The following is a 24974-nucleotide window of genomic DNA, read 5'->3' as shown; positions in this document are numbered from 1 at the left end:
CAGTCCTCCTTCACTTACCTCATCCTTTGATTTTGCTTTTAAATGTCCTTATTTCTTCTGAGAAATCCTCACTTCCTGTTCTTCTTTCTGTAACTCCACACAGTAATGCAAGGCTTTCTTCCTGGTGTGGAGTGTCGTGCTCGCCCCCTCCCTTGGACTACAGGAGAGTCAGGACGCTCTCTACGGTGCAGTTAAAGAGCTGTGTGTTAGTGGGCGTCCTGACTCTCCTGTAGTCCAAGGGAGGGGGCGAGCACGACACTCCACACGAGGAAGAAAGCCTTGCATTACTGTACATTTACAACCCTATTAAGGGACTAGTAAAGAAGAACTCTAGCTGTGCCTTGCACATTAGTATAGGTCCTCTGCAGGCACCTTCAAACTTGCACAGGTTCTTCTCCTGTACTGAAATAGATTTCTCCAATTTCACTGTAGAAGCAGCAAGTCAGACCAGGCCTGCCTCATTTCTTGACTGAAGAACGCTCAGCATCAACTATACCCTTCTCCATCCTTTCATTCAATCATGAAGGTGCACGTGGGCAATTTCCTAGGGTGGTCTGCATGCAAATGCCGTTCTCCTAGCAATTCTCAACCATGAATGCATTTTAATAATTGCATAAATCCTCCCAAGAGCCAGCCAAGTGTTAGCATTGGGATTGATTGCTTTTGAGAGAAATACTGAGGCAGGGTGCCAAGATGTTTTCAGAAAGCTATGTACAGCACCCTGCCAGCTCCTCCTACAAGCCGTGATCTTACACGGAAAAGATCCAGATCTTACATCACTGACTAAAATAATGTATGTAATGAAAACAAAGGCTTAATTAAAAAATCCAATCGCAGGTTGACGAGGGAGGAATCCAGAGGCCTTGTACACGACAGTTTTCCTCGACAGAATCCATCAAGAAACATGGTGGCAGAGCTTTTTGCCAAGGAAAACGGTCGTGTGTGTTTTTCATCGAGGAAACTGTCGAGGAACTCGACGAGAAAAAAGAGAACAAGTTCTCTTTTTCCTCGACGGGAGTCTCAATTTCCTCGTCGGGCTGGTTTTCGACAAGAAACACGTTCGTGTGTCTGCTATGAAACCCGCTCATGCTCAGAATAAAGTATGAGACGGGAGCGCACCTTCGGTAAAAGTAGCGTTTGTAATGGAGATAGCACATTTGTCACGCTGTAACGCTGTCTGAAAAGTGCAAATTGTCTCTTACCAAAATTTTACTTAACACGCAGTAACATGAGATTAGCAAAAGCAGCCCCAAGGGTTGTGCCAGTGGAATCGAACTTCCCCTGCCGTTGTAGGTGTTGTACGTCACCACGTTTGAGAACGAGGAGATTTGGTCTTGACAGTGTGTACACAAAGAAAGCTTGTCGAGTTGTTCCAAAAGCCTGACAAAGAACTCGTTGAGGACGTGTACGAGGCCGATAGGTAAAACATAAGTAGATTAAACGTCAGCTTTAAGTGTTAGGACGGGTCCCTACAGAGAGGCATAGCGATCTTTATGCCGCATGGAGCGGAAAATGGGGTTCAAGGTGCTAAAAGCCAACACGTGTGTGGGTATATGCAAAAAAAAAAAATTGAAATGGCTGTGTGTATGGCCAACATTAGTCCAGGTTCCCTACATGTTACCATAGAGAGAAGTAAAACTTTAAAAACTCAACATTCAAATTGGGTGCCGTAGGTCTGTAAAAAAAGAAGTTTATTCATATCAGGCAGGATGTTCCAAAATAAACAAGTCAAGGGTTGATTTCTCCCATATATTTTCAATAAATAAATTTAGTATCACAGATCAAGCACATACAGATTTTAGGGTTGATTAAAATAAAAAATAATTTATACAGTCTTCACAGCGCAGGGAAGAAAACCACTTTAACCAGCAGTTTTACCAACAGCTGCTACCTATACAATATTGTACAGGCACAAGTACCACAGGGTTAACACTGTAATGAGAATTTTCTGGCAAGTCCATGGAGGAAGCCAAGGTATGGGAAGGGATAATTCTATTAAAAGCAGCTCTTTTTTTTCCAGAATTTTAGTGGTCAATAGAACAACTCCACCGCCGTACTGGTTTATCCTCCTTCCTTCATGTGCAATCAGTCTTTGTGCAAATCTCTTCAGCCCTTCTGGCTCCAGCCTGTGTGCTAGCTCATCCCCAGGGGGTGAGGCTACTGCTCCCAGGATCTTCACCCCCGGGCCCGGTGTTCTTTGCCAGTGATGAGAAAGAACGCTGGGGAATGTCCAAAGTCTAATGCAAGTGTCCGTGTCATGCCAGCCGTACAGCCTTACATAAGACAACAGCTCTTGGCCTTCTCTTTCTTGAAGGTTGAAGAAATAATTTCAGAGCGGCTGGGTATGTTTAACAGTCTCTTAGATAAGCTCCGGACGGGGCTTTTGCGATTCGGAGGAGAGGGTTTGGATAGACACACTGAAGACGCTGAACGAAATATGCTGTGTACGCTTTTTTCTGACGTGAAGGCTGAACACTCAAGATAGCTCTCTGCTCCTAATTGCTTGGCTGCAGCACAACCCTGGAATTAAAAAGAAAAGCTAAAATTAGACTTTGGGATGGCATATATAGCTAGTCATGCATTTATTATCCAACCTATATGCATAGCAAGTATCATCCTGGCATTAAGAAGGCTTAACAGCTTTAATAAGTTTACATTAAAGAGAAAATGCTGATAAAAATATGTAAAAATTCTGCACAGTGCCAACATCATGACTATGGATATGCATTGTATTTATCAGTGCTCATTTCAGATTAGACAGCCTTGTATATAGCCTACTGGATATAATACAATAGAATAGAGGGAGTCAAAGGATGAGGCTACATAAATGATCTTCATGTGCAGTCTATACAGACAATGAACCATAAAAAAAAAATCCAACCAATCATGTGTGAGCTGGAATGTCAATTATAAGCAGATTGATCACCGTTTGATTTTTCAGGTTCAACTAGCAAGTAGCAACATTTTCTGTTTCTATCTAGACTTCCCTATACTTTCTATTCCAATGGAATTATCACTCTAAGTGCCGATTCACACCAGCGAGATAGGGGAACCAGCGTGATTCCAGTGCCGAATCGCATAGAACTTGCAGGCAGTTAACAGTGCCCTATGCGAACCACTGCAGATGTCAATAGAAAGTTATTGACACCCTCAGATCGGTTCACATATAGCAATGGGAACTGTGAATTTGGACAGGAATCAGATAGCAATGGGAACTGTGAATTTGGACAGGAATCAGATCACATGGGTCTGAACACCCATGCGATACGATTCTGGTGCGGATGGAAAAAAGTAGGGTTGTCCCGATACCACTTTTTTAGGACTGAGTACAAGTACCGATACTTTTTTTTATGTACATCCAGCCATGTCCCCCGTATATCCAGCCATGTCCCCCGTATAACCAGCCATGTCCCCCGTATAACCAGCCATGTCCCCCGTATAACCAGCCATGTCCCCCGTATAACCAGCCATGTCCCCCGTATAACCAGCCATGTCCCCCGTATAACCAGCCATGTCCCCCGTATAACCAGCCATGTCCCCCGTATAACCAGCCATGTCCCCCGTATAACCAGCCATGTCCCCTGTATAACCAGCCATGTCCCCTGTACCTACTGTTAATCACTGCGGCGCGGGGAACATTACAGTCAGTGTTCGTTTGAACAGCCGTTTCCCCCCCCGCGCATAGACACTCCCCCTTGCTCGCGATTGGACAGATCCGTCCAAGGGGAAGTGTCTATGCGTGGCGGGGAAAACAGCTATTCAAACGAAAGCTGTCTGTAATGTTCCCCGCGCTGCGGTGATTAACGTGGCAGCGGCGGCGGCGTTGGTTGCGGCGGCGGGGGGGGGGGGGGTAAGTATTCTATTTTAGTATCGGCGGTATTAGCGGGAGTACGAGTACTCCCGCTAATACTCGGTATCGGTCCCGATACCGATACTGGTATCGGGACAACCCGAGAAAAAAGGGTCCTGCGCGATTTTGGTCCGAATGCGATGCAAATTCAGCCATACAGTCTGTATGGCTGAATTTGCATCACACAGACATAGTATGTGATCTGCACAGCAATGCGAGCCACATGCGATGTCTGACATCGCACAAGTGTGAACTGGCACCAACAGTCACTCATTGTATGATATGTGTAATTGCCTTTTGCTACTGCTTTTCATTGCTGTTTGCAATAATGTACATGTGAAAATGCAGTTGCTCCAGTGCTTAGTAAATAAGGGGAGGTTTCACTTTGCAAAGAATATCCAATCACATGCACAAAAAACAAACAAAAAAAACAGCATTTTGCTTGCACATGATTGGCTGGTAGAAGTGAGCAGAGCTTCTCATTTACTAAGCTATGGAGCAACTGCACTTACAAAGTGCACAGTCTATTTGCCTTTAGTAAATCAGCCCCTTAGTCTGTAGCTGTTATGCATGGTGGTGTATCTTATAGCTTTAGACTAGACAAATTATCCCTATTTGCCATAGCCGTTTGCATGTGTACACAAAAGGGCATTTTAAAGTGAAGCTATGAATATAAAAACAGTCGGCAAGTATTGCATTCTTAAAAGTACACTAACCTGTTCATAAGCCACAGGTGCCTGTTTCTGGTTTGACAACTCCATGATTGTGCTAAGGTCAGTTCGTAGATCAGTTTTGCAGCCAATCAGAAGTATTCTAGTGCTGGGGCAGTAGTCCACAACTTCCGTTTTCCACTGCAAGTAAGGAAAAGACATAATTAGTTAATTAGTCCAGACAAATAAAGTAATACTGTAGCATTTATGTCAAATATTTTGGCCTCATTTTAGACTACACAATACATAATATTGTACTAGCAATATTAATTTGTATGGTTTCCTAGCAGTTACATTTACCGTTTCCAAGTATTAAGGGGGGCGGGGGGGCAGCTTAAGCATTGCAAGGGAGACATTGAGTTGAGCCTCGGAGCAGGTTTTTAAAGAGCACAGGTCACCCGCTTCTGCCAGAGGCAGAGCTGGCATCAGCAACATAGGCCTGGGCCCTGGGGATGGATCTGACCCAACTCTTGAATGTCTTTTTGCTACTGAACCAGTGATAGAACTAGAATGATGTATTTATAAGCATCACAATCCTGCAGAGAAACCAATCAGTTTCTGACCTAAGCTTGTTTACTTAAAGCGGGGGTTCACCCTTAGAGGGCACTTTTCCCCCTTAGATTCCTGCTCGTTATTACTAGGGGAATCGGCTATTTATTTTAAAATATGTGCAGTACTTACCCGTTTACGAGACGCATCCTCTCCGTCGCTTCCGGGTATGGGCTTCGGGAATGGGCGTTCCTTCTTGATTGACAGGTTTCCGAGAGGCTTCCGACGGTCGCATCCATCGCGTCACGATTTTCCGAAAGAAGCCGAACGTCGGTGCGCAGGCGCAGTATAGAGCCGCACCGACGTTCGGCTTCTTTCGGCTACGAGTGACGCGATGGATGCGACCGTCGGAAGCCTCTCGGAAGAATGTCAATCAAGAAGGAACGCCCGCTCCCGAAGACCCATACCCGGAAGCGACGGAAGAAGATGCAGCTCGAAAACGGGTAAGTACTGCACATATTTTAATATAAATAGCCGATTCCCCTAGACCGAACGAGCAGGAAGCTAAGGGGAGATTTTTTTTTTTTTTTTTTTTAAATGGGTGAACTCCCGCTTTAAGTTTTAGCAATAAAATCTGGAAGCCGATTGGTTTCTCTGCAAAATTGTGACTAATTTTGCCCTCTCTAGCTTTAGTAAGTAAACCCCAGTGACTGGAAATCTAAACAAACTGATATTTTCTGCTACAATTTGTCACTATATTGATACATTACATATGACACTGAAATACTGGCATAGCCTGAAACATTGTAAATAAAACCTGTCTCTCATCCTCTGCATGCAATTTAAGATTGTGGCAGAGGCAAGCTCTGGGGTTTGACACAATTGGCACCATCCAGCTAACATACACAAACATTTGGGTCTTGATTTAGCGAAGCTGGCTACACACTATACCACTTTTATACAATTGCCTTGTACAACTTTTCTTTACATTTACCAAAATCATATACTATGGACTTCAAACCTAAACACTTTCAAATTGTATGCAATCAGGCAGGCCCTTGCTCTTCATAAGCTGGATACACACTATACAATTTTCTGTAAAAAAAATTCCTTCAGATTGACCAAAACCATATAATATGAGGTCAAACCTTGAGGCCTCCTACACACGACCAGTTTCCTCGGCAGAATCCATCAAGAAACTTGGTGGGAGAGTTTTTTTGCCAAGGAAACTGGTCGTGTGTAAATCTTTTATCGAGGAAACTGTCGAGGAACTTGTCGAGCATGTTCTCTTTTTCCTCGATGGGAATGGAGAAAATTGGCTCGTTCGAGTTCCTCGACAAGCCTAACAAGAACTCGACGAGGAAAACAATGTGTTTCGCCCGCCGAGTTCCTCGGTCGTGTGTACGAGGCCTGAGAGTTTCCATTTGTATGCAATCAGGCAGGACCTTGCACTACATGGTTTTGGTAAATCTTAGACACCTTTATCACTGGGGCGATATTCAGGTGCTTTAGCGCTGGAAATAGCATCTGTTAAGCGACTGAAACCGGCCTCCCATTCATTCTAGTGTGACTTTTCACACTGGAGAGGTGTGTTTGCAAGGTGTTCGGAAAAGTCCTGCAAGTAGGGTCTCTGAGCGCTGTATTTCATACTCCCAAAACGCCCTGCCCATTGGAATGAATAGGCAGCGCTTCCAAAGCACCTGAAAAGTGCGTTTTTAACCCGCTAGTGTCGGAAAAGCGCCGCTAAAACGAGCAGCGCTTTAGTGACATCGTGGCCGCGTCTCAGACCCCATACACACTATTGAATTTTCTGCAGATTTTTATCTTTAGATTTACCAAACCATGTAGTGCAAGGGCCTGCCTGATTGCATACAAACTGAAAGTCTAAGGCCTCGTACACACGATAGGTTAACCAGAGGACAACGGTCTGATGGACCATTTTCATCGGTCAAAACCGATCGTGTATTTGCCCCATAGGTTATTTAACCATCGCTTAAAAAAAGCCAACTTGCTTTAAATTTAACCGATGGATTCCTAACCAATGGGAAAAAAAACGATCGTTAGTAGGCACCACAATCGGTTAAAAATCCACGCATGCTCAGAATCAAGTTGACGCATGCTTAGAAGCATTGAACTTCGTTTTTTTCAGCATGTCGTTGTGTTTTACGTCACCGCGTTCTGACACGATCGTTTTTTTAACCGATGGTGTGTAGGCGCGACGGACCATCAGTCAGCTTCATCGGTTAACTGATGAAAACGATCCATCGGTCCGTTCTCATCGGATGGACTGATCGTGTGTACGCGGCTTTAAGGTTTGACCTCATTTTATATGTTTTTGGAGAATCTGAAGACCAAAATCTGCAGAAAATCTAATAGTCTCAGTGTGAAATGGGTCTAAAGAAAATCAGACAACAAAAGTTGTATAATGTGTATCCAGTTCTTGAAGGGTATGTAAACCTCAAATTCAGACCTTTGTGTCCTCTGCACATTTATTGGTACAGTAAAACCTTGGATTGTGAGCATAATTCGTTCCAGAAACATGTTTGTAATTCAAAGCACTTGTATATCAAAGCATTTTTTTTACAGGGTATAAAAGAGAAAAGAGGCACCTCTAAGGCCTCGTACACACAGCCGAGTTTCTCTGCAAAAACCAGCAAGAAGCTTGCTGGGGGTTTTTTTTGCAGAGGAAACCGGTCGTGTGTACACTTTTCAACGAGGAAACCGCTGAGGATCTCGTCGGGCCAAAAAGAAAGCATGTCTTCTTTTCCCCCCGACGGCAATGGGAAAAGTTGGCTCGCCGAGATCCTCGGCAGCTTCACGTAGAATTTGACGAGCAAAACGTTGTGTTTTGCCCGTCGAGTTTCTCGGCCGTGTGTAAGAGGCCTCAGTGTAGCAATAAGTTGCTAGATGTTGTACCTTCATTAAATGTAACCATATTGCTACACTTAGAGGCTCCTCTCTTATTTTTTATACTCAGTTGTGACATGACGCTACTCTTTTATCACTACTGTATCTCAAAGTCTATTTAAAGCGGTAGTTCACCCTCTCGTACTTGATTTTACCATCGAGACAGGCATTGTAGCGCGAGCTACAGTATGCCTGTCCCGATTTTTTTAACCCCGTACTCACCTCGTAGTCGTCCATCGTAGATTTCGGCTCCCGCGGGGAATGGGCGTGCCTATGGAGAGGGAGGATGATTGACGGCCGGCCCTGGCACGTCACTCTCCCCGAAGACAGCCGGAGTAGGTCTCGGCTCTTCACGGCGCGTGCGCACAGGCTATGCGCACGCGTCGTGAAGACCAAGCCTATTTCGGCTATTTCCGGAGAAGCGTGACGCGCCAGAGCCGGCCGTCAATCATCCTCCGTCTCCAGAGGCACGCCCATTCCCCGGTATCTTCGATGGACGACTACAAGGTGAGTATGGGGGGAAAAAATTCGGGACAGGCATACTGTAGCTCGCGCTACAATGCCTGATTTAAAGGTAAAAGAAAAAAAAATATTTTTTTTCCCGTCGATAGGGTGAACCCCCGCTTTAACCATCCCAGTTCCTTTCATAATACTACAAGCCAGTTAGTGCTTATGCTTTGAAGATGGGCACAGCAGGATGAATTTAGTGGCTTATCGACAGAAAACAGGGCAGGGCTGATACCATTTAACCCACAATAGTAAATTCGTAGCTAAGTGCCTTTTTGGAAGATCAAAAAGGTATTTTTTTTATGAACTTACATGCATTACTTAAATGCATTGAAAAGGAGCAGTGAATGTTTTTTTTTTTTTTTTCCCGTTTATATTTTATTAAGAAAGCCAAAATCTTTTTTTTATAATGAATCATTTACACAGATTCCACTTGGGAGATAAGAATGAACTTACCTTCTTCAAAGCACTATCTAGGCTCTCTGGCCGGCTGACGTCAAAGCAGAGCAATACTGCATCAGAGTCGCTGTAGCAGAGGGGCCGGACATTGTCGTAATATGGGGAACCTGTGAACAGATAAAAAAGACAGAAGGTCAACATTGTCGTAATATGGAGAACAGATAAAAGACAGAAGGTCAACAGGTGTGAAGGTCAGACAGATGCAAGCTTGCTACTATTCACGCCGAACACAGCCGAACACAGTGGGGAGAGATTAGAGGCGGGCAATTTAAAGATAATTAACCCAACGTGTTTTCTGCTAACTTTTGGAAGTCTCTGTGTGGTCTGAATATACGGAAGAATTCCACCGTATCACTTCCTAATGACATTGAGCAATAGATCCCAATGAATATTCTCAATTCTTCATTCAATGATCTGACTATAGAGGTTACATGATATGGGCTACTCTGCTTAACTCTTCATTGTGATTTGATGCCTTTCCAAATAAAATTTAATAATCACAAAAAGTGACAATAAAAACGAACTTTTGTCGTTAAAATGTGATAAAAGTCATAATTAGCGCGGTGATCAAAACCCTGGCTTTAAGTACTTTCATTTGTACAACTGCCACAGTACTTATTTTAGAAGCAACCTCATGTATGACAGACTGAGCTCATTATAGCATTGTCACAGCTACAATAAAAGATTAACACCAGCTTCAGGGCAGGCATACCAGCTCATCAGGGATCACACTGTTAATCGCCTCTTGCAAACACTTTGCCTGTTAGCTTTTTTGTTACATAATATTAACATTATCAGGCTTAATAAGGTAGTGAAATCAGCAGTATGCACCCCATAGGAACCAAAGACATATCACGTATCAGGCGTCATAACTGCCGAATGGTTGCTACGGGTTACTCTAGTGCAGTGATATGCAATTAGCAGACCTCCAGCCGTTGCAGAACTACAAATCCCATGAGGCATAGCAAGACTCTGACAGCCACATGCATGACACCTAGAGGCATGATGGTACTTGTAGTTGTGCAACAGCTGGAGGTCCGCTAATTGCAGATCCCTGCTCTAGTGGTTCTTTGCCATTATTCGAGAAACATAGTTATGCAACATTGGTGCACCCTAGAAAACCAATCAATGAGTTTCATTTATTAAAATGTTTGAAAGATATTCTGTATAGCAGCCAATTAGCTTATTTCCTTTCATTTTAGCAATGAAGTCTGGGAGGGCAAATAGGATTTCTCTGGATAAGAGTTTTCCTTAAAATGTATGGCCGAAACAACTACACGATTAATCGACAACTAATCGATTATGAAATTAATCGATTACAATTTTCGTACTCGATTAATCGGCCAGTAACATAATGGGGCTAAAACAACTAAAATTAGCCCTTTATAGTACAAAAAAGAAAATTCGCTACTGTAAATTTTACTTTCACTGTCCCACAGTAAAAAACAATTAACCCCTTACAGTAGCGATTATTTGCTCTTTTTGTGCTTATTTTTGTTTTTTTTTAACCCCATTATGTTACTAAACATCTCAGGCCGGGGTCACAGCTCTGTTTTTTGCAGAAACACTACAGTTCATTTACAGGTTTTCCTATGGGACACGTTCACATCCATGATTTTTTTTTAGCTGCTGCGTATTTGGAAAGGGCAAGGAGTTTTTAACGCAAAACTGTGCCATTTTGTTTTTTTCGGTTCAATATACTTCAATGGAGAAGCTGCAGAAAAGCATGTACTGTGTTTTTGCGGCAATTTGTGTTTTGTAATCTCCCCAACAACAAATTGGTCCAAAAAAATATAAACAATTTTTTTACGGCTATTATCCGATTAATCGAAACAATAATCGGCCAACTAATCGATTATGAAAATAATCGTTAGTTGCAGCCCTATTAAAATGTAATAAATAGGTTCACAACTACTATATAAACATAATGCTGCTGGTCTATTGCCACCATTAGTGTGTAAACTAATAATCATTAGTTAAATGATTACTTAAAAAACATTGGCCCACCATTGGTTTTCGAAAAAGATTTGTTGCTAAATAGAAGTCCTATCCCTGTTATTGCAAAGCTACATAGAAGCAAAGTACTAAAGACTGTAAAGGCTAGGTTATGGTAAAGGCTGGATATGAACTGAAGTCCCCAGTGATCAGCTCAACTTCAGGGACAAGTTGGCCACTCAAGCCCTGAACATGTGTTCTAGCACTGCAGCAATCTTTCCCTGAGGATGCCATTATCTGCTCTGTCCTTATGTGGACAACTCTTCTCTGTGCTAAAAGAGGTTTGGGACAACACATCAATTTAATGACTGCTCCTAGGAAGAAGCAATCACGAGTGTTCAAGCAGAACCTACCACTGGACCGTCAACATGCACACATGCCCTTTGAGTATTAAGGAGCCCCAGTGCAAAAGTGGGTTATAGAACAGAATATATAAATATATATAAATATATATATATATATATATATATATATATATATATATATATATAAAATTAAATTTTTATTTTATTAATAAATATATATATATATATATATATATATATATATATATATATATATATATATATATATATGAAATTATATTTTTTATTTTATTAATATGTATATATATGTATATATATATATATATATATATATATATATATATATATATATATATATATATATATATATATATATATAACCCAGACAGTGATGCAGTTCTTGGGTACGACGCCCGGACAGCACCCCGCAGGGCAAAGGAGCTGCAAGCCGTAAGCTTTCTCCACTTCACCCTCCCCTTCAGATTTCAGCACAGAAGCTTCGTGCTTAGAATAGCAAATACCCCCTCCCTGACTAGAAGAACAGTTTCCATGGCAACAAGGCCAGACCAATCATGTTAGGGGACAGGAGGCTGCAGAATATCAAGACATTCAACATAAAAATATGTACCAAAAGAAGGTAACGAGTTAAAGGTGTATCTATTGTGCACCGCATTGTTCCGTTTTCGTCCAGATTTAAAAACACGGCTCCAAAAGTGCCAACACTAGTTGTATGCGGAACAAGATTGCTTAAAGGTCTAAGAGCCAAATCATATTGCATACCCCAAGAGCTATAAATATAATTCCTAAAAAAGCTACAAATATAATTCCTGAATCAATTTTAAGAAACACAAAAGGGCTATCAGCGATTTACATAAAATGACCACAAGATCACGTAAGGACTTTTGAATAGTTTTTACAAACAATGGATGGGTACTTTACTATCAAAATGATAGCCATATGAACAAATGGTAGTACATTTATCAATCAAGGGTCCAGGCTGGCTACCTGGCATGGGTGGTGCACTGCTCAAGGACTGGCTGATGCCTGCTGCATCCCTTCCCCTGGGGCTTTTTAGAAAACTGCGTAGCTGAATGTACAAGTCTGAGCCACACACTGGCTTGGAGACTTGCACCAACAATCTGCAGCATCTAGTAGACTGGCTATGCATAGCAAGCAGCCAGAGTGATCAATGGTAGCTAGCGCTGCATCTCTGTAAAGGGCGACAATTTATTCCAATACATACAGAAATCCTTCAGCCAGGTATAGCAAGTCTATAAGAAAGGAATTAACAATGTGCAGAGAGATGTAACCCACAGCAACGAATTAGAAAGCCTTTCTCATTGTCTGTTAAAGTGCAGATAACTCTGATCTGATTGGCTGCTATTGTTAATAAATATGATTGATGAACATTACAGTGTCAGATATAGGGTGGAGTTCCTGTCCTTTGTGACAAAAAGAGATTATATATATATATATATATATATATATATATATATATATATATATATATATATATATATATATATATATATATATATATATATATACACACACACACACACACACACACACACACACACACACACACACAAACTGTAAATCCAATTACAGGCTTACTTAGAAAAATGTTGCACAAATAGCAAAGCTAAGAGTGTAGTAAACCATTGTTCCAAGGCAGTTGCTTTTATAGTGTCAAGTCAAGACTGTTAAACAAGAACTCTGTTGCTATTCAGTAAGCTTTACAGTTAATACAGTCAGGAATTTAATGATCATTAACTGGGGTTAACCACTGGGGTTGATTTACTAAAACCGGAGAGTGCAAAATATAGTGCAGCTGCGCATGGTAGCCAATCAGCTTCTAACTTCAAGGGGTTGTAAAGGTTTATTTTTTAAATAACAAACATGTCATACTTACCTCCACTGTGCAGCTAGTTTTGCACAGAGTTTCCCGGATCCTGGTCTTCTGGGGTCCCTCTGCGGCTGTCTCGGCTCCTCCCCGCAATAGATGACCCCCTCTGGGAAGCGTTCTCCCAAGGGGGTTAGATAGCGGGCGCGCTCCCGTGATACAGTTGGCCCCGCCCCCTGGCACGCCACGTCATTGATTTGATTAACAGCAGTGGGAGCCAATGGCTGCGCTGCTATCAATCATCCATTGAACAGCCGAGAAGCCAGCGTGTTCACAACGCGGGACTTTCGAGGGCTCAGGTAAGTAAAAGGGGGGCCTGTAAGCATCAGATTTGTTTTCCCCTTAATGCACAGGATGCATTTTTCAGCTTGTTTAATTAAGCTTTGACAAAAAATCTGGAAGCCGATTGGTTTCTATGCAGAGCGGCACCAGAGATTGCACTCTCTAGTTGAAGCCTGGGCCGAGAAGCCAGCACATTCACGACACAGGACTTTCGAGGGCTCAGGTAAGTAAACGTGGGCTGGGGCCTGTAAGCATCCGATTTTTTATATTTTAAAAGAAAAAAGCAGTTTTAATAAATTAATGACTATTCCATTTATATTTAGGACAAGTGATAGAATACGACATGTGAATAAATTTTAGGAAGGCTTTACTGGTCTATGAATGGATTTGGCTGGAGGTCTTTTTTGGTTCCTTTAGTCCCGTCTCACCATAACATCTATAGTTATACTGTCTTGTTAGGTGCCAAGTCCTACTCCAAAAAAAAGCCATAGTTTCCAAACAATGGAGTGAATATGGGCAAATAGGCTGAATCCCTCTCTATGCAGTTTGGAACAAAATGGCCCCCTGCTCTATAGTATTAGGCTGGCCATACATTATACAATTTTCCTTTAGATTTACCAAACCATATAATATGAGGCCAAACCTAAACACTTTCAATGTGTATTCAATCAGGCAGACTCTTGCACTACACAGTTGAAGGTAAATCTAAAGGAAATTGAATAAGACAATTGTATAATGTATGGCTAGCCTTAGGCTGCACTATACACCAGTGGATCTGGATGTGTATCTGGCATGAGATGTAAAGGATTTGCACGGCCCCACCCACGGTCCTGAAATTAGAAATAATCCTCTTATTTTTGGGATGTATTAGAATGAGACATGTGAATAACTTCAGGTCTGAGCAATCATTAAAGTATTATGTTAAGAAGGGAGCTTCACTAAAGTTTGAACTCCAGGTAAATGGTCAAATGTAAGAGATAACCACACAGTATATGGAGGTTGTTTTACCTGCCAAATAACTTGTATTTCTGTCCATCCAGTTCTGAAATTACACAGCTATACTACACATACTTCAAATGCATGTGTTCTGGTTTGGCCAGACATATAAATCAAATACTGTGGCCTTATTACTGCTTAGGCATGGGCTATGTTATACTTACATGCTCTGTGCAATGGTTATGCACAAAGCAGCCCTGAACCTCCACTTCTGGGGTCACCCACCAGCGGTCTGGGCTCCTCCTCCCTTCCGAGTGCCCCCATAGCAAGCCACTTGCTATAGGGGGCATTCGTTTAGGCTTGAACCCAAGACGGCCAGTGTGCGTCTGTTAACACAAACGGTGCACACAGCTCTGCCCCCTCCTCGCAGGATTTGATTGACAGGAGTGGGAGCCAATGGCTCCCACTCATGTCTGAGCCTGTGAAATGAGAAAGAGAGCAGCGCTGACGTTCTAAGGCACAGCGCTGCATCGGGATCAGGCTCAGTTAAGTATTTAGAGTGTCTGGGAGGAAGCTGAACATGCAAGGTTTTTTACCTTAATGCAGAGAATACATTAAATGCTAAAGTTCACCTTTTCTTCTAAATTCCAGCTCCCTTATGTACCAACATAGTATTAATGTACAAATTTTGCAAAAACAAAACAGCTTTCCATTTATTCTACACATGCTTACCTCACCGACTTCAAAGCTGTTTAAAAACACTGCTCCATTACTTCTGCCTTACTTCCTGGTCAGACTTTAGGGCCAGTTCACACCAGACACAGTTCCGTACAGTTTTGTGTGCATTTTTTCTGCACTAAAATTGCATGCACAGCGTTTTCCCATGTATTCCAATGGCTCTAGTTCACACCATGCAGTCCCTTTCCAGTCAGTTTTTGGTGCAGAAACTGACTGCATGGTGTGAACTAAAGCCATTGGAATACATTGAAAACACTGTGCATGCATTTTGTGCAGAAAAAAAAGCACACGGAACTGCGTCTGGTGTGAACTGGCCCTTAGGTCATGACACAGGAAGGAGTTGGCCAGCTGAAGGTAGATGATGCAGGATGTGTGCTAAGGAGATCAGCGGGTCAACTCCTTCCTGTGTCATGACCTAAAGTCTGTCCGGGAAGTAATCGAGCAGTGATTTTAAACAGCTATGAAGTCAGTGAGGTAGATGTGTGTAGAATAAATGGAAAGCAGTTGCAAAATAAGTACATTAAAGGGGTTTTCCACCCATTTTTTAAGTTTATTAAAAGTCAGCAGCTACAAAAAGTGTAGCTGCTGGCTTTTAATAAACAGACACTTACCTGCTCCACGGCTCCAGCGACGCGCCGGCCGGGGCTCCGCTCCTCGCCCCCCTTCGCCGGCCGGCGTCTTCATTTCTAGTGTGGGCACCTGGCAGAGACAGCTTTCGGCTTCACGGCCGGGCACCCACTGCGCATGCGTGAGCGGCACTGCGCATGCGCGAGCGGCGCTGTCCGATTGGACAGGCGCTCGCCTACAGGGAGGGGCTGTGAAAAGGCGATTAAGCTAATCGCCTTTCCAGCCCCTCGGCGGAAGGAGGAGGTGGGACAGGAAGTCCCCTTCTCCTGAAGCCCCCACTCCCCCCCCCCCAAAAAAATTACATGCCAAATGTGGCATGTAAGGGGGCGAGGAGTGGGTTAAGAGGAAATTCCATTTTTTGGTGGAACTCCTCTTTAATACTATATTGATACATAGGGGAGCTGGAATTTAGGGGAAAAAAAAGTGAACTTAGCCTTTAAGGTATAAACCTTTACAAATCCCTTTAAATTGCATAAGGCAAAAAGGTAAAACACCAGGATTTGTATTTTTTTTATTAAAAAAAAAAAAGTAGTTATATTTATTTCTAGCTAAATGAATTTTAAAAATGAGTCACATTGCTAAAAAATAAAGCTCATTATTCTTGTGATAGCGTTTAGAGAGTTCATTTTTTTTAGCTTTCTCATAGAAAAAAAGGAATTTTTAAAGTGGAAAAACATGAAGTCATTAGACATCTACCAGTGAGCCATAAAACAGGATGCGGGACTAAAGAGTAATTAGATTGGTGTTTTTAAAAGCAGCTTTGAGAAAGGAATGAGAGATTTACACTGCTAATTAATGGTTGTAACAACAAGTCCCTTTTAAGAGTGGAAATGTGTTTTAGGTGTTGACCACCAAAGTCTCATCTCACTTCTCCCTTAGGGCAGTTTCAGGCCTGAAAGACCAGCTAAGCAGCACCCAGCAGGAAACACAATAAACCTTTGATTACAACTTTTCTTCTGTTATTAAAACAATTGAAAGAGGAATGTTAAAAAGCTTTCAGTTTATCCCCAACCTACAATTGTCTAACAGCATTTTCCCACCCCTCGGTCTCTAACTGTGCTGGAAGCTTTGCATATGAACAGCACATATAACAGGAATAGAATACTTATGCAAGATTGCAAACATGTCTGGGCCAAACCCTCCTTACAAAAGGAAACAGTAACTGTTTTAAAAGGACTATTTAAAGCCAATTAGAGGCCTTCTATCAGTCAAGCCTCAATATTAAGCAGCATTTTTTTATATCTTACATTGTGTATGCGTAGCGAGTTCATCCTATTGTCTTACATGATCAGCAATTTGGGACCGAGATGCTTCAAATGGATTCATCAGCTGGGCTCGGTGAGTGCAGAAAGGCAAATTGTTTAATCGCAGATGTCTTCCCTTAATAGAACTCCTTCAATAATTTAATTAGTGTTTTGGGTGAAATGGTCATTAACGCTAAATGTATTAATTTACACCCTTTTAACATGAGATATATTAGTGCTATTCTATAAAGTCAAAGTGTGAACGGGCTAGGAGAATTACATTACTGTATTAGCATACCTGACGATCAATTAAGGGGCTACAGACTAATGAATGATACATTCCCAGGAATGGCTGAACAGCACTGGGCTATGGCCCCGTACACACGTCCGAGAAACTCGACGAGCAAAACACATCGTTTTGCTCGTCGAATTCCCCATGGACTAACGAGGAAATAGAGAACATGATCTCTATTTGGCTCGACGAGTTCCTCATCGGTTTCCTCTGCGAAAAGTGTACACACGACCGGTTTCCTCTGCAGAATACGGCTCCCATCTAGTTTCTGGCTGAATTCTGCCAAGAAACTCGGTCGTGTGTACGGGGCCTATGAATAGATTCGGTGCAGAACTAGGTATTTACCTACAAGTTTTCAAAAGATGTAGTTTAATGAGGACTGCGTGGTCTGTATAAAAAAAAAGTGGTCTGGGAGGACAAGCACATAAAATAGACCTAGCCTAGTCCATTTTATGTCAATTGTCAAACCTAAGTGGAGTCTAGTCTATGCTATATTCCAATACTTTACCATAAAAAAAAAAAAAAAGCAGTACACACCATTATTTTGGAGCAGGGGTCTCCAAACAGCAGCCCAAGGGCCATATTTGGCCCTTTGCTAGCCTTTATCTGGCCCTTGGGGCACTATTTCTCCCACTGACACCAACAAGGGGGCACTATTTCTTCTACTGATACCAATGATGGGATACTATTCCTCCCACTGATATGAGGCACTATTCCTCCCACTGATACAAGGCACTATTCCTCCCACTGATACAAGGCACTATTCCTCCCACTGATACAAGGCACTATTCCTCCCACTGATACGAGGCACTATTCCTCCCACTGATACGAGGCACTATTCCTCCCACTGATACGAGGCACTATTCCTCCCACTGATACGAGGCACTATTCCTCCCACTGATACGAGGCACTATTCCTCCCACTGATATGAAGCACTATTCCTCCCACTGACACCAACAAGGGGGCACTATTTCTTCTAACGATACCAACGATGGGATACTATTCCTCCTACTGATAGGGGCACTACTCTTCCTCCTACTGACCACCAACCCCAAGGCCATATTTATTCTCACTGATACTGGGCCATAGACATTTTCTGCCCCCCACTGGCCACAATCCGGCCCTCCTAAAGTCTGAAGGACAATAAACTGTCCCCCCAAGGCCCAAGGCTCACAGCCATTGACTGCAAGCGCTGTTTGGATGCCGGTCAGCTGCCGTTTTGCCAGCATGCCCGTTCAGACAGCCAGGCAGGCTTCTGTAAACACTGGCCGAATGTTGGCCGGTTTCTGTTGCAATGGTCGATATTCGGCCCATGTGTACAGGCTCAGGCCTACTTCAGGTTGCTAGAACAGGTGTATCCAAGCGACTAACTCCTGTGTAATGCCTTGTGAGCCTCATGAACACAGCCTGGAAAGTCTCTGCAAACCTCCATGTAATCAATGCAATAAAAAAGGAAGACAGGCTGATGCCATGGAAGTCGGCTAAAACATTGTTTTATTACAGCACAGTCAAAAAATGTTGCGCTTTGGGCATCAGGCCTTAATCATAGCCATGTTTAATGCCCGATGACGGTGCGGTTAGATGGCCTTTTAAAAGTTGTAACTTACTTAGGTTATAAATATTAATACCGCATTTACCCGAAAATAAGCCTGGGTCTTATATCAATTTTGGCAGTAAAAGACACAGTAGGGCTTATTTTTGGGGTAGGTCTTACCATGTAATGTGTCGTCTTCTCTCCCCCTGCCTGACAGGAATCCCCCGTGTGAACCGAGTTAAAATGCTTGTAAAATCCAATAATCCTCTCTATTACAGTAGTATATAATGTACAATGTATGTGTTTCTGTAATATAATTGTGCCAAATACCTTTGCTATAGTGCCGCTCTGCACTTCTGTGACCCGCCGGAGCTTTCTTCCCCGCAATTATATTACAGAAACACACACATTGTACATTATATTCTTCTGTAATAGAGTGGATATTAGAATTTTACAAGATTTTTTAACTAGGGCTTATTTTTGGGGTAGGGCTTATATCCCAGCCCTGCTGAAAAACAACTCTAGGTCGTATTTTCGGGGGGAAACACGGTAGCAAAAGGCATTTGTGCCAGGTAAGAGTTCTATTTTATAGACAGTCAAAGCATTCCAATATAATTCCTACCATTAGGACTTGGCCAGAGATGCCAGGAAGCCAGCCTAGGCCTGCCACTGTTCTTAATTATCAAGCAGAGACCCTTAAAGGGTCACTAAAGGAATTTTTTTTTTTAGCTGAAATGACTGTTTACAGGGTATAGAGACATAATAGTTAACTGATTCCTTTTAAAAATGATTAAAAATGGATAAAAAAACAATCATATAATGTTCCTGCAGTGTAGTTTCGTTTTTGCTGTTGTTTGCTGGTTCTCTGATGTACAGAGAGCCACTAGAGGGCAGTCAGCCAATAGAGAGCAGTGATACTTTGTCTAAAACTCCTCAGCACCAATCCAGTTTCGTTTTACACACAGTAATCACACCTCCTTGATTAGTGACCACCGTGAGAAATCTCCCAGTACTGTGGTTATCAGGAAACAGGCAACCAGGAAGTGTCCAAAACAGACAGGATTTACAGCAACATGAAAGCAAAAACGAACAATGAGGACATGAAACCAGGACTGCAGGACTGTAAAGGAAGCTATTTAGCTAAAAAAAAAAATTCCTTTAGTGACCCTTTAAAATAAATGTCTTAAGCTGCAACACAGTGACAATGAACATAATTCACGTGACTGTATGAATCTGCCGATAGCCGTGAATTAATTTTCAGCATTTTAGACCAACTTATGAGTCAGATGTAGTTTCAAAGTCTTTGGACCCATATAATTGAATTTTTTTTAAGAACACCTATTGTGTTTTTCCACCCAGAATGCAGCACAAAAGAAATTCTCCGACAGCCCTCCCCTTGAATGAGCAAATGGTTATTATTTAGACAGGATCACTTAAATGGCAATTTACAAGAGAAGGTTGTATTTAGTTGTAAAGTCAGCAATTTTATTGAAGTTTATCACAAGACGTCTTATTGATCCTTCCAAAATCCATACCTGATGTGTCCCAAAGGCTGAGCTCCACACGGTGTTCTTCTGTCTCCAGGCTAGCTGTGTAGTTTTCAAATACTGTAGGTACATAGGTCTAGAAACAAGAGACATACATATATAGCTTAGGACAACACTGCAGCCAACAGATGCTTTAATGCAACATTACATTGCTAGGACATTATTATAGCCAACACAAGCACAGGGGGAAGGGGGGGGGGGCTGACACCTACGCAACACACAGTGGAACTGCGGGCAACACGGCTCACTGACACCACTGCAGCCAACGCAAGCACACGTGTCTCGATGGCACCACTGCAACATACAGATATCGATACGCAAGGCAAATGCACCACACAATAAGACAATCCAGACAGGCAAGACAAAGGAGAAAAATCAGAGTCAGACTAAGGAAAGAAGAGCCCAGTCTTAGTACAGACAACAATATCATACACCATGCTATACTGCTGAACTATAATCGTGTCCCACCTAGAATATTCTGCCTTGATTGTATCCTGAGACTATCTACAGATCTCTGCAAACATTCCCAAGGAAGGGTGAACAATGCAACAAGGCTATAAACCACTAGAATGCAGTACAATGAAAATAAATAAATAAAAACCACTCTCTCTCTCTAAAAAAAAAAAAAAAAAAAAAAAAAAAGACAGAACAAGCCTAAAAATGTAGAAAAATTCTAAACTGGAAATTACAGGGCTACACCTAACAATAATACAAACAACCATGTATTTACTTTCACACCTTTTCTGTAAATATTTACTATATTGTAGTTTAACAATGAACAAAAAAATAATAAATACAGTGAACAGTCTTAATACTAAGGGAGAGAGATTATATATATATATATATATATATATATATATATATATATATATATATATATATATATATATATATATATATATATAATATGCCTTAGTATTAAAAATATTAAAGCTATATATAATATTTTTAACCAGTTTCAGACTACAGCCTGATACATTCTATGTACCTATTGTTGGCCATGTGACACTTCTTTGTGCACTTGGTCATGCTGGGATAAAAATCAATTCCTTTATATATAATAAATGCGGAGCGAGCACTAATGCTTCCTTTGCAGTGCCCAGGGTTAATGGTGTTTAATGTGCTGAGTACAGAACGTAGCCAGTGCCATGGCAGATGCCAGTCTAGGGTATTAGAGGTGTTCCAGGTTGGATCTGTAATAGATCACAAATTTCTTAGAATTATGCTGGGCAGGAAGGTGAGAATTAGACACTGAAACACCCCAAAAGATCGCCAATATCTTGGGATTGTACTGGGCAAGGAGGGGGGGATCAGGCACTGCAATAGATCAATATCCAAGGATCGTGTTATGAAGGGGTACCAGACACTGATACACCCAAGTAGATCACTAATATCCAGGGACCAGTCTGGGCAGGAGTATCAGACACTAATACAATACAATAGATCACCAATATCCTGGGATCAGGCTAGGGGGTCAGTGGTTTCCCCAGGGGGGACAGACAATGATACACCCCAAGAGATCACTAATATCCTGGGATCCCAGACACTGATATATGACAATCGATCACTAATATCTGGGATCCCAGTGTCCCCAGACACTGACACACCCCAAGAGATCACTAATATCCTGGGATCCCAGTGTCCCCAGACACTGATATATGACAATCGATCACTAATATCCTGGGATCCCAGTGTCCCCAGATGCTGATATATGACAATTGATCACTAATATCCTGGGATCGAAGTGTCCCCAGACACTGATATGACAATCGATCACTAATGATCCCAGTGTCCCCAGGTACATAACAATAGATCATTAATATCCCGACATGCCAGTGGAATCAGACACTAATACACCCCAATAGATCATTAAAATCTAGGGATCAGTAGTGTCCCCAGTGGGATCAGACACTGATATATGACAATCGATCACTAATGACCCCAGTGTTCCCAGGTACATAACAATAGATCATTAATATCCCGACATGCCAGTGGGATCAGACACTAATACACCCCAATAGATCATTAATATCCCGACATGCCAGTGGAATCAGACACTAATACACCCCAATAGATCATTAATATCCCGACATGCCAGTGGAATCAGACACTAATACACCCCAATAGATCATTAATATCCCGACATGCCAGTGGGATCAGACACTAATACACCCCAATAGATCATTAATATCCCGACATGCCAGTGGAATCAGACACTAATACACCCCAATAGATCATTAATATCCCGACATGCCAGTGGGATCAGACACTAATACACCCCAATAGATCATTAATATCCCGACATGCCAGTGGGATCAGACACTAATACACCCCAATAGATCATTAATATCCCGACATGCCAGTGGGATCAGACACTAATACACCCCAATAGATCATTAATATCCCGACATGCCAGTGGGATCAGACACTAATACACCCCAATAGATCATTAATATCCCGACATGCCAGTGGGATCAGACACTAATACACCCCAATAGATCATTAATATCCTGAGATGCCAGTGGGATCAGACACTAATACACCCCAATAGATCATTAATATCCCGACATGCCAGTGGGATCAGACACTAATACACCCCAATAGATCATTAATATCCCGACATGCCAGTGGGATCAGACACTAATACACCCCAATAGATCATTAATATCCCGACATGCCAGTGGGATCAGACACTAATACACCCCAATAGATCATTAATATCCCGACATGCCAGTGGGATCAGACACTAATACACCCCAATAGATCATTAATATCCTGAGATGCCAGTGGGATCAGACACTAATACACCCCAATAGATCATTAATATCCCGACATGCCAGTGGGATCAGACATTAATACACACCAATAGATCATTAAAATCTAGGGATCAATAGTGTCCCCAGTGGGATCAGACACTGATATCTGACAATCGATGACGAATGACCCCAGTGTCCCCAGACCCGGATATCTGACAATCGATGACTAATGACCCCAGTGTCCCTAGACCCGGATATCTGACAATCGATGATCCCAGTGTCCCCAGACCCGGATATATGACAATCGATGACTAATGACCCCAGTGTCCCCAGACCCGGATACACCCCAACCTCCTGGGAAGGAGTCACAGGCCAGTGCACAGGAATGTGGCCATACAAAGGCCATGCGGCGTGTCACTCACCTCGGGGTAACAATCCTTGGCCAGAACTTGTAACATCGCCGTCTTCCCACAGTGCACATCCCCCACCAGGACGAGCTTACACCGGACCACAGAGGGCTGAGGGCTCCTTCTCTCCTTCATAGTGATGGGATAAGATGTCCGTACACTGAGTGATTACACTGAGATCTCTTCTATTCTCCGCACACAAGACACTCCAATCACTCACAGCAACGACTACAACACAGCCGACAGTCTTCCTTCTATATAGCGCGCGCAGAGCCAATCACACAGCGGGAACTCAGTGGCTCCGGGCCAATAAGCTGCTGTTCCAGTGACACGCCCCGCCCCTTTTTCCCATGCCTGGAAGAGTGATAGGCTGCGGGGCAGAGTCCCTGGGAAAGCCATGTGTGTGTGTGTGTGTGTGTGTGTGTGTGTGTGTGTGTGTGATGTGCATTGTCATGGAATGTCTGCAGAGGTGGCAATCCCCCCTGTCCTCTGTGATCACCGAACTTTATTTACATGGCTGCTAAATGTGTTTATGAATGGAGGATACAGATAAGGCAATCAGCACAAGGACAGAGGTAGATTTTGTAATCAGCACAAGGAGACATCTAAACTAAAAGATTACACAAAGATATGGCATCTGGGCAAAAGTCAGTTCATTCCTACAAAGGCTGGAATATACACATCACTGCAGGTTATTATATTGCAGTTTAGATGTGTGATGGCTTCTACGCGTTCATTTTCTGTTTTTTAGGCTTTCATTTTTTTATCCAGCCAGCAAGTCTGTTGTTTTTCAAAAGAACAAGCTGTCCAGCATAATGTATCAGTTACAGAGATGAGACAAACCATTTACCACTGACAGGGGTGCTTACTATAACCACTTAAGCCCCGGACCAAAATGCAGGTAAAAGACCAGGCCCCTTTTTGCGATTCGGCGCTTTAACTGACAATTGCGCGGTCATGCGACGTGGCTCCCAAACAAAATTGGCGTCCTTTTTTTCCCCACAAATAGAGCTTTCTTTTGGTGGTATTTGATGACCTCTGCGGTTTTTATTTTTTGCGCTATAAACAAAAATAGAGCGACAATTTTCAAAAAAATGCAATATTTTTTACTTTTTGCTATAATAAATATCCCCCAAAAATATATAAAAAAACATTTTTTTTCCTCAGTTTAGGCCGATACGTATTCTTCTACCTATTTTTGGTATAAAAAAAAATCGCAATAAGCGTTTATCGGTTGGTTTGCGCAAAATTTATAGCGTTTACAAAATAGGGCAGGGATATGCAATTAGCGGACCTCCAGCTGTTCCAAAACTACAAATCCCATCATGCCTCTGCCTTTGGGTGTCATGCTTGTTGCTGTCAGAGTCTTGCTATGCCTCATGGGACTTGTAGTTCTGCAACAGCTAATTGCTTATCCCTGAAATAGGGGATAGTTTTATTGCATTTTTTTTTTTACTACTAATGGCGGCGATCAGCGATTTTT

The 24974-nt window shown here is 42.3% G+C and overlaps 1 protein-coding gene across 1 annotated transcript; it reads right to left on the bottom strand.

Moving 5' to 3' along the window:
- Window positions 1-1665: 1665 nt before the first annotated feature.
- RND1 (Rho family GTPase 1) lies at window positions 1666-23741 on the bottom strand. Its single transcript, XM_040341188.1, has 5 exons — window positions 23507-23741; window positions 20317-20404; window positions 8920-9029; window positions 4567-4701; window positions 1666-2520 (listed from the first exon to the last, which is right to left on the bottom strand). Exons 1-5 carry the CDS (start codon window positions 23624-23626, stop codon window positions 2275-2277), a joined length of 699 nt encoding a protein of 232 aa, XP_040197122.1. The 5' UTR covers window positions 23627-23741; the 3' UTR covers window positions 1666-2274.
- Between the last annotated feature and the right edge of the window lie 1233 nt (window positions 23742-24974).

The sequence above is a fragment of the Rana temporaria genome, chromosome 2 (assembly GCF_905171775.1).
Source record: "Rana temporaria chromosome 2, aRanTem1.1, whole genome shotgun sequence".
Classification (NCBI taxonomy): domain Eukaryota; kingdom Metazoa; phylum Chordata; class Amphibia; order Anura; family Ranidae; genus Rana; species Rana temporaria.
This window is presented reverse-complemented; position numbering and strand designations above follow the sequence as displayed.

Coding starts and splice junctions, on each gene's coding strand:
- RND1 (XM_040341188.1), bottom strand. CDS start 23,626: ATGAAGGAGAGAAGGAGCCCTCAGCCCTCTGTGGTCCGGTGTAAGCTC. Junction 9,030..20,316: donor CAGCCTTTGGGACACATCAG/GTATGGATTTTG, acceptor ATCTGTTCACAG/GTTCCCCATATTACGACAAT. Junction 4,702..8,919: donor TAGATAGTGCTTTGAAGAAG/GTAAGTTCATTC, acceptor CCTTACTTGCAG/TGGAAAACGGAAGTTGTGGA.